The 11,006-nt window shown below is 36.4% G+C and overlaps 1 protein-coding gene, 1 long non-coding RNA gene and 1 pseudogene across 2 annotated transcripts; all 3 read left to right on the top strand.

Moving 5' to 3' along the window:
- On the top strand, positions 1 to 2,493 carry LOC137728649 (pentatricopeptide repeat-containing protein At4g16390, chloroplastic-like; annotated as a pseudogene).
- Positions 2,494 to 4,271: 1,778 nt separating this feature from the next.
- On the top strand, positions 4,272 to 7,957 carry LOC137729488 (uncharacterized). Its single transcript, XR_011068001.1, has 5 exons — positions 4,272 to 5,034; positions 6,531 to 6,627; positions 6,740 to 7,143; positions 7,278 to 7,434; positions 7,625 to 7,957. It is a non-coding gene; the product is annotated as an uncharacterized lncRNA (long non-coding RNA).
- A 1,596-nt stretch (positions 7,958 to 9,553) lies between these two features.
- Positions 9,554 to 11,006, top strand: LOC137728034 (heavy metal-associated isoprenylated plant protein 39-like). Its single transcript, XM_068466909.1, has 3 exons — positions 9,554 to 9,757; positions 10,180 to 10,261; positions 10,399 to 11,006. Exons 1-3 carry the CDS (start codon positions 9,740 to 9,742, stop codon positions 10,965 to 10,967), a joined length of 669 nt encoding a protein of 222 aa, XP_068323010.1. The 5' UTR covers positions 9,554 to 9,739; the 3' UTR covers positions 10,968 to 11,006.

The raw sequence follows: 11,006 nt of genomic DNA, 5'->3' as shown, positions 1-11,006 counted from the left end.
ATGCCTATTTTAATCAACTTTTTATCTGATCGTAAAGCTCTTGGAAATTCAAGTTGGGCTTCGAACATCTTCCGAACGCGGAAAATCACTTCCACGTCCGATACAAGTTCAAAAAGATATTTGTCCGCGCTGTAGGCGGACAAATTTGCCCCTGTGAGATATTAGAAGGTACGTTATACACATGAGGCAAACGTAGTAATTAACCTCCTCCTATACAAAGCAAAAGCAAAGCACCTTTCATAATCCCCCACAGGGTGAGGAAGGTGGCTTGTCACTTGTGTCCTTCACCCTCTTTTCTTTTCCGCAACCCCCAAACTCCCTCCCGCCCTCTCCCTTCTTCTTCTTCCCCGACTGATTTCCGACTCCTGAGCCTTGCAATTAACACCCGCAGAGTCAGTTTTCCTTCACTGCAATTTCAGTCAAGAACCTTTCTGCAAATACAACATGTTTCTTTGCAAGACCCAGTTGCAGAAGAAGCCCAGAACTCCAAAGCTCCAGAAATTGGAAATATTCAGAGCCCAGATCGAGGGTCTTTGTCGAAAAGCTATATCTGGGTCAATCCCAGCAGCCCCAGAGCTTCACAGCTGCGGCACAAGTCCTACGATTCCAGGTAAGCTTCTTTGGTGAAAGTAGCTGAGTATTTGAACTCTTGCACTCCGATTGAAAGTGATATTTTCGAAGCTTTAAAAGGTCGAGGGGATAATATTTTGGAATAAAACGCTGTGGCCGTTCTGAATAGCATGAACAATCCGGAAAATGCTTTGCTTGCGCTTAACTACTTTCAGCAGAGGTTGAAACCGAAGCGGGAGGTGATTTTGGATAATGTGACTTTGAAAGTGTGTAGGAAGGGTAAGGATATGGAGAGAGCAGAGAAGCTGTTCGACGAAATACTCCAGAGAGGTGTTAACCCCGATAATGTTACCTTTTCGACTATGATTAGTTGCTGTGGGATGTGGTCGTTGCTTGATAAGGCTGTGGAGTGGTTTGAGAAGATGCCCGGTTTTGGGTGTAATCCGGATGATTTTACCTATTCGGCTATGATTGACGCCTATGGACGTGCGGAGGTTGAAATGCCTTTCAGTTTGTATGACCGGGCCAGGACTGAGTAGTGGCGCATTGATCCAGTGACGTTTTCTACGTTGATCAAAATTCACGGGCAATCGGGGAATTTTGATGGGTGCTTGAATATTTATGAGGAACTGAAAGCTATAGGAGCTAAGCCAAACTTGGTTATTTATAACACTTTGTTGGATGCTATGGGAAGAGCTAGGAGGCCTTGGCAGGCCAAGAAAATTTACCGAGAGATCATAAGCAAGGAGCTTTCACCAAATTGGGTAACCTATGCAACTCTTTTAAGGGCCTATGGTAGAGCTCGTTACTGTGATGATGCTCTTAATGTTTATAAAGAGATGAAGGAAAAGGGATTGGAGTTAAATGTAATTCTCTATAACACCCTTTTAGCTATGTGTGCTGATGTTGGTTACACCGACGAAGCTGTTGAGATTTTTGAAGAAATGAAGAGTTTTCTGAAACACTGAAGCCTGACGGTTGGACCTTTTCGTCCATGATTACCATATATTCCTGTAGTGTGGAAAGTCATAGAGGCAGAAGCAACATTGAATGAGATGTTAGAAGCTGGTTTGGAGCCAAACATCTTTATTTTGACATCACTCATCCAATGCTACGGTAAGGCAAAACGCACTGATGACGTTGTCAAGATATTCAATCAACTCCTAGAATTGGGTATAACACCAGATGAATGTTTCTGTGGTTGTCTCCTGAATGTTATGACTCAAACACCAAAGGAAGAACTTTGCAAGCTTGTGAATTGCATTGAGAGGGCTGATGAAAAACTAGGGTATGTGGTAAGACTTCTAGTGGAGAAGCAGGAAAGTAGTGAAAACTTCAAGAACGAAGCATCACTACTTTTTAACTCGATTGGTTCGGATGTAAAGAAGGCTTACTGCAATTGCCTGATTGATCTTTGTGTGAACCTCAATCTCTTGGAGAGAGCCTGTGAGCTACTAGACTTGGGGATCACTCTTCAGATATATATAGGCTTACAGTCAAGTTCTCAGACCTAGTGGTCTTTGTATCTCAAGGGCCTCTCTCTTGGGGCTGCTCTGACTGCATTACATGTTTGGATCAATGACCTATCTCGGGTATTGGAATCTGGTGAGGAGCTTTTGCCGTTGCTTGGAATTAATACTGGACATGGGAAACATAAGTATTCAGAGAAAGGTCTGGCGAGTGTATTTGAGTCGCATTTGAAGGAATTGAATGCTCCATTCCATGAGGCCTCAGACAAGGCTGGCTGGTTTTTGACAACAAAAGTTGCAGTCAAGTCATGGTTAGAGTCTAGAAGTTCATCTGAGTTAGTTACTGCTTAGATGTTGGGCTGTTTAGTTTACTGACAAAGCTCATCACACTGAAAATGTAATGTGAAACTGGTATTTGCTGCTTCTCAGTTCTCTATTTATATGTTTTTGGAATTCTCTCTCGGCGTAGAGAACAGTTTTGTACCATTAGAATTCAACTATGAAATCTTCTTTCATTAGTCTTACGAAGTTAGTGAAGTTCTTAGAAATCTTGCATCGTACTCAGTAGTAATGCGCTTGAAAGAGAAGGGACCCGCCCCATTTTTCCTATTGTCCCTCTCTCTCTCTCTTTAAAAATTAATACTGAAACAAGAAAGATATATAAACATTAGATAATACATGTTTCGCATTTTTAAATGCAAATGTTCTAATTGAGTTTACATAATCTAAATTGTTATTAGATTAGGCTTTCTAATTATATTTGGAAAAACAATACTTGTTTGGGGAGTCTTCATCATGTTTCGAACAAGAGATGGTAACCAAATAAATGCCTTCTTTTCCACTACGCCACCAAGTTTTTTGTGTTATCCATCTTACTTTAAAAGTATTTATATACTAATACATACATATAAAAAAAATTGGGTGCCCTTATAAGTCGGGGGCATTAGGTGATCACCTTACCCAGCTACCCTTAGGGCCGGCCTTGACCATCATAGATTGAAGTGACCTTAGATGCTTACTTTCTGAGGCTTATTTCCGTTATCATAATTCTCGAGATACATGACACGTTATTTGTTTGTGATAGAATCATGTAGACATTTCTTTGCTCAAGGGGACCAATATATGGGACACAACAACACCATTCAAATTTTAATGGGATCAAAATGTAAAGAACCTCACTCTTTACGTTTCTTTACTCAACGCGACGAGAAATCTATTAAAAGTCGAATATAAACGTTTACATCTCTTCTACAAATGAGATAGATGAGCAGGAATATGTTAACTTTCATGTGTTATGTATAGACACCGCTAATTAATCCCTTGTACAGTGCACTAAGACAATAAAATATGGTTATTGTTATTAGTTGCATGGTTTTATCATTTTCTGAGCCAGGAAGCTTTTCAAGATGTATTTCTCAAAATGTCAATTTCCCAAAGGGTTTTGTGCGCGTTAAGATTAAGGGATTTCCTAGGTGGGCGTGGGTGGGTGTGTACTGTATTCGTCTGGTGACAAAAAATCTCAAATTATATTATTTCTATACTAAAACCCAAATGCCGGTGTACTGTTCACGGTCAGTGGAGTGGCGAAAATGCCCTCCGTTTGGTTTTCCAGCAAGCTTTTTTCTCTTTGTTGCACAGTTAAATGACGGAATTGCCCTTTTAGGCCACGCGTGACTCCAATTCATTTGCCCAGCCCACGTGTTGATCATCGTAGGCTGTTGCGTTTCCCCTATATTCTTCCCACTTTTACTTTTACTTTTGTTCTTTGGCCTTTTTGAGATTTATGATTTGGTTTTTTTGGTTGATTCGTTTGTTTTGCAGGTTTCGTTTATACAGAGACAAGGACAACTTGGCCACTGCACCATTTCTCGGCACTTGAGGGTAAGATTTAGCTGGTGAGGTGGTGGATTGCAAGGCTGTAATGAGATCTTAGCTTTATTTTTAATCAACGAATTTGGAAGCATCTTTATATGTTTAGTTTGCTATCTTCTGTTTCGGTTGGATTTTAGGCACTGGAAATTATGAGTTATTTTGGGTATGGTTTCCTGCCTCTGCTGCTTCCTGATTCTGTCTCTGTTTGTTATTTGGTTTGCTAGAATTTGTGGTTTTGTCCGTAAATCTTGAAAAAAATTTGGGCTAAGCAGCGGAACCAATTCAGGTCTCAGTAATGCTCCCTTCAATTGTAGTTTTATACAATACAAAAGCATTACAAAAGCATTATACAATACATCATATTTACAAAATATACTCGAATGTGTTCATTGTTTCTGATGTTAATTGTTTTTTTTATTTTATCAAATTTAAAAACTCTGGTTCGTATTTTTTTAGTATTGTTTTAGCATTTTGGCCTAATGGGTTTGGTTGCATCTAATTGTAAACCCTTCATTTTCTCATGATTTAGTAATTCACCAAGTAATTATGTTTATACATACTCTAATTATTGTTTTTTTTTTTCTTTCCAACATGTGTTCATATAGCTGAAAATAAAAAATCAGTTGATTATATTAGATTAAACTTTGGTAGTCGATCAAACGTAATTATTCCTGCAATTTGTAATCCCGCAACAACGCGCGGACATTATTATCTAGTATATGCAAAATGCCTAACTTTCTATTTAATTCCCTTTGTGTCCTTTTCACTGTTCATTCGCTAGTGTTATTCCAATTTTGCCCTTCAGTTGTTCTTAAAGTCTTACTTTTTTGTCAATTACACAGTAAAATGACGGTTTTGACCCTGGATTGCCAATAGAAGTCTCCCGACTCCTTCCTCAGAAACGAAATCCAAAAAGGAAAAACTGTGCTCTGCAATCCGTTCATCATATCGCTGGACCTTCCACTTCCAGTGCATCTTCATGGTTTTTCCATCCGTTCCCTCTTTCTCAAATTTCTGCTTCCGCCGTTCTCAAACTCGCCTCTCTCACTCTCAAGTGTTCAGTCTCTCGCTCTCAAACGTTGCCGATCCGTCGAAACCCATATTCCTTTCCTCAAAATCCAAGGTACGGACTTCATGCAACACTAAGTTTTTGGGATTTTTTTTATATTTTAGTTTTGGATTCGTAATTTTTTGCTCGGTAGCTGAGAAAATGTGATTCCGTGTTTTAGTTTTGGTGTTTTTATGATTTTGGGTTCGTAGGTTTTTCAAAATTTGGATGTTTGTTTGTAGGTTGCAAAACCCTCTGTTCTCAAGGTAAGTAATTTAAAATTCTGGGGTTATTCTATTGAAAGTTTCAATTTATAGTTTAGTTTAGTTTTTGGGATACTTTGGATGCGGTCCTAATCCTTAACATTCTTTAATTAAAACCTTAATAGTATTCAAAGTTTGATCAAGATCCCTTGACTTTGTACACCTCATTATATTACTATTAATATTTATATTTTTATAGTTTTGACATCAATTGTTTTATATTTTATGAGATTTATAATCCTATAAATTTAAAATCCCTCGTTATAATACTTTTAGAAACGGTTACAATAAAAAAATTCAAACATTTTGATTGAATAAATGGATAAAAACTATGTAAAAATAAGAAATAATAAATGGCAAAAGAATGTATCCATAATGTTAAAAAATTGGTACATGTTACAAAAAAATTGGTACGTTTCACATATAACAAAGTGGTACATTAATAAAGAAGAAAGGGTACATTATAAATAAATTAGGGTACAAATAAAAGATTAAAAATTATGAGTACAAATGAATTTTTAAAAATATAGGCGCTGAAAGAAATTAATACATGGGTACAAAATAAAACTAAAAAGAAAATACTACAAATTAAAAAAAAAAATGTTGCAAATTAAAAGTGGGTACAAACTAAAAATATAAATATATGATACAAAGTTTAGGCATAAAAACATAAATATACCATATTTAATTTTTCTATCATTGATTAAATATACAATGTCACGTGACGGTATACACATGGGTACAAACACAAATAAAACTTTAAAAATATAGGCACAAAAAGAAACTAATATATGGGTACAAATTAAAAATGAAAAGAAAATTGGTACAAATTAAAAAATATTTGCAAATTAAAAATAGGTACAAACTAAAAATGAAAATATATGATAAAAAAATTTAGCCATAAATATAAATATACTAATTGTAACATTTTTAACACTAAAGGAATATATTTAAAAAAATAAATATTTTATTATTCAAATAATTAATGATGTTATTAATACCCAAGGACCTTGATAAAAAATTCAAAATGAATTGGATTTTAATCGATGGAGTAAAAAAAAAAAAAGGATGTGAACCTAATTTTCCCTTAGTTTTTTTATAATCAGAGTTGAGTTGGTATTTTGTTTGTGTTTGATTATATTGAAATCGGAGTTTCAGAGGACTTCTGTTTGGGTTTGATATTTTCCCACGATGTATAAAATGAGGGAGGGCAAAGCATTTAACGCACCAGATTATATTGGCTGTTTTTGTTATTTCATGCTACGTATTGTAATTGGGAGATTAATCTGTTAATTTGTGTTTATGTAGAAATTGGAAGAAGCAAAGAACATGTATGCTTTTAGCATCACCACCTACACTGGATTCCAATGAACTGTATCTGAAGAAACATCTGAAAAATTCAAAGGTATGCATAGTAGTCAGTTGCATTTGTGTTTTGCAGCTCATGGAATGCTTTTTGCAAGCTTAGATTCAGCTCATGAAAGTTCTTATTAGCTGTGGTTGTGTTGTGGTTGCAGCTTATGGAATGATTTTAAAAAAATCAGGCCATAATCAGTTTGTACAGGAATACCAGGAAATCAGGGATTTGGATTAATCTCCCTGTTAACATGTGGCCAGTAACATGTCCAGGGCAAGCTTTGAATGCACCTGATGACTTGCCTAAGAATGTCACACGGACTTTGAATCAGGGCTCAATTCCCATGAGCATGGATTTTCATCCTTCACAGCAGACTCTGCTTCTTGGGTTGTATTTTTTAAGTAGCTCCTTACATTTATTTGTATACCTTCGGCTCTACAGTTTTTCCCTAGATGCTTGTTGCTTATGATTGACTGTTGATTGTTCTCTGTATATGCTTCAGTTGGTACCAATATGGGGGACATAGGGCTGTGGGAAGTTGGATCTAGGAAGATCCTCTGCATGGTAGTTAATAGATACTTTTCTATTTGAAAGTTCTTATTGTTGTGGTTGATGTGTATTTACTTAGATTAATTATGAATTAGAGGTGGTTAAAAATTCGAAATTTTATTGATGCATGTTTTCTTCTTTCTTCCCAGATATCAATTTGTTGTCTGAGGAGAATAGCTGAATAGATCAGATAGTACATGAAGAAAATCAGTTTGGTAACGAAGAAGAAAGAAGAGTGAAGTAATGAGATATGAAGAGAACTTTGCCGCGAAGATTAAAATAGAGATTGTAGTGAGCAGAGTCTAGGTATGAAGAGTTTGAGTTACATAATTGTTAATGGCTTTGTACCTTTGTAATTTTGTAAACCATTAATACTATCTTAAAATTTAAATTATGAATCCTTATAATTGAAATGTCAATGATTCGAAGCTCATGACTGAATTATTACAGTTCTGTAAGATTTATTGATTACTTTTTTTCCAACCGTCTCTCGCAGCGGAATCACCGCCACCAACAGCTATGGCTGCGCAGTTCGTATGCATGCAGATGCAGGAAGCAGGAAGCAGGAAGCAGGAAGCAGGAAGCAGGAAGCAGGCAGGAAAGTGAAATCAATTTTTAATGTATAGAATCAAATCAAGGGAGCCAAAGGACAACAAAACTATTATTATTAAATCATATTTCTTGATAAGCTGAGGTCACAAATATATATTAGCAAACGATAACAACTTTTTGTCGGTCAAATAACAAGACAATGCATGTTGTTCTTGTATAAAGTAAAAAAGATTAATTGAACCGTAGTACGTACAACATATTTCTACGATTTTGATCCTTAAATTGATCGGCACACATGCACGTTGTCTAAAGAATTCACCATTTTTTGTGTTGCCACAATCCCAGAAGCCAGTTGGCAACCACAAAATATGAACAAGTAGCTAGCTAGGCAACATGGTACACCAGCACACTACTTTTGACCATTGTTAGGGTGTGTAGTGCACTACTTTCTAGTCGTGGAACCTCATTGCGCCAAAAAGATAATTAAGTAAACAACTAATTAATTTAAATATCGTTGCACCAAATATCAACTAATCTCATCCTCATTTCCATGTCGGTTGTATCACCACGAAACATATCAAGTCTTACGTACAAATGAATGAGCTGTGATGCACTTAAAAAATGGACCACTAAACCCTTAAACAAGAAGAAAAGATCAACCACTCTCGTGTGACTGAGCCAACCCACCTCGATGAAGTTGGGACATTTTGAACCTCAGCCACACTTTTGTCATCTGGAGCCCACGCTTTTTGAAATTTGATCGTCCATTCTCTCTCCAGTACATTGCAGATAATAGGGTTTATCACATTCTTTTTTTCTACGCCAAATTCCACGTATATATGACGCATCATGTATGTACGTATGGTTCTAAAATGCTGACGTATCAATTGCATCGAAGTCGGTATCCTAATTACTAGACGTTTCTTCACCGGTTTGGATTAACAAACCAAACTTCAAGTAGCTAGTCAAAGTTGGTTGGCACCTGTTACTTAAGATTTAGGGACAACTGGAAGAATTTCCATGTGCCATGTGGGGGTGCATGATCCATAATTGCACTTGACCAAACTATCGACCTTACAATATAGTTTTTTTTCTCCATTAATTTGACGATCTTGAAATAATATTGGCAGCTCTCCTCTCCACCAAATTCTATGTGAACTTTAATAATTATAATTAACTTAGGATGCAATTTTATTTTGATAATGGACTCATAATTAATCATTTACTTAAAATAATATTAGCAGGAAGTTGGAAAGTATGAAAGGTGAGGTGGGTGAATCAAAGCCAGCACATGGAGAAATTTTTAGTTATGACGGAAATACAGATGGTACACCATATGTTTTTATGTAAGTGATGAAAAATTTTATTTTTTAAATTATTAACTTTTTAACACACATATCCTACTATTTATATAGCAACACATGGTGTACCGTCCCGTATGACAGTCACACTGAAAAATCTCTCTAGCACATGCATGTGCAAGAAATTGAAACTTTTAGCGATCATAAGAAAGTCGTATAACGACAACCCTCAATCATTATAACAAGATTTTTCAGTGTGTTCAGAATACATTGTAGTATATTAGTTGTTATTATAAAAATGATGAGCTACTTGTGTTAAAAAAATTAATAACTTAAAAAAATAAAACTTCTCATCACTTACATGTGGTGTACCACTCGTATTACAGCTACCATTAAACTTTTGTCCACCGCAGCATGAAATCAACCTTCCAATATCAACGTGTTCGCAGCCCATTGGCACTATGTACGAACAATTGTGCTCTCTCTCTCTCTCTCTCTCTCTCTCTCTCTCTTTTTCTTGACAAGCAATTTGTCATAATTTTTTTGAATAAGCCACTTTAATCAAATATTGCTCTCTCCTTCTCTCTCTCTCTTTGCTTTGTTCCACCGAATTGTATTCCTATTTTTATATATTTTTGTACAAATATGTATATATAATTATAAAAGTAGGTTTCGTGAGAGCAGTCGTCCCATTCAATCATTTTAGTTGAGAAGTTGTCGTCCAGATCTGAGCCTGTGAGCATCCACTACTCACTGCAATGGGGGAAAAGGAAAAGGTACGTAATATTTGGTAGAGTTTGTGTTCTCTTCATTTTCTTTTTCCAAGGATAAGCAGATAACCCAAATGATGATTTGTATGGCTAAAACTAAAAGGCTTTAAGTTCTTGTGTTTTGTGGTTCCTATTCTTTTATTTATATCCTAATAAGAATCCAAGTCCCCTCCTTTGTGCTATTTTGTTGTTTTTTGCCTCTCTCTCTCTCTCTCTCTGTTACTGATTTTGCCACATACCGTCACCATGATTCTTCCCTGTCAGTCAGTCAGAACCCCGATTGTCCAGCAGCACTGTTCCACTTCTTTTTGTCGACACTTTTGCACAACAATCTTCTGTATTATTTATATATTTTCTGAAGATTCATTCTTGTCAATTTTGGTTAATGTACATATTTTTTCTTTTAATATTAAAAATGGGTAATTCAGGTTACGATTATGGTGCTGAAGGTGGATCTTCAGTGTCACAAATGCTACAAGAAGGTCAAAAAAGTTCTTTGTAAATTCCCTCGTGAGTCTTTCTTCTTCTTGATTTGTCTATAGTTATTTGATAAAAAGCTAAAGTTACAGTTCTTTCTTTTTGGGAAAATAAGATTAATTTAGATTAAATGTAAATTGAGTAAATTAATGTGTGTTTGTGAACAAGAGAAATACGAGACGAGATATACGACGAGAAGCAAAACCAAGTGGTGATCAAAGTGATATGCTGTAGTCCAGAAAAGATAAGGGACAAGATTTGCTGCAAAGGTGGGAGTGCCATCAAAAGCATCGAGATCATAGAGCCCGAGAAGAAAAAAGATGACGGCAAGAAAAAAGATGAAGTCAATAAAAAAGATGACGGGAAGAAAAAAGATGAAGGCAACCCTAAAGATGACGGCAAGAAAAAAGATGAAGTCAATAAAAAAGATGACGGGAAGAAAAAAGATGAAGGCAACCCTAAAGATGACGGCAAGAAAAAAGATGACGGCAAGTCTAAAGATCATGTTGTGCCAGGGCACCCACCGCATGTCCGAGCGTGTTGTATGGATTGTTACCAGGGGCATGCGGGTGGGCCGTGCTACAATGGTTATGGCGGGGGGCCAGCCCCGTACATCCAGTATGATGGTTACTATGGAAGGCCTGTGTATGACAGTTACGGCGGTGGCAGCATGGGGTATTGTGTTACCCGCCCTGACTATTTCAATGAAGAAAATCCCTCAGCTTGCACAATCATGTAAATCATCGATCATCTTGTTGGACAGTGACACCTTCTTCAA

This window comes from Pyrus communis, chromosome 3 (genome assembly GCF_963583255.1).
Source record: "Pyrus communis chromosome 3, drPyrComm1.1, whole genome shotgun sequence".
NCBI lineage: Eukaryota > Viridiplantae > Streptophyta > Magnoliopsida > Rosales > Rosaceae > Pyrus > Pyrus communis.
Note: the sequence above shows the minus strand (reverse complement) of the source record. Positions and strands in the feature narration are given on the sequence as shown.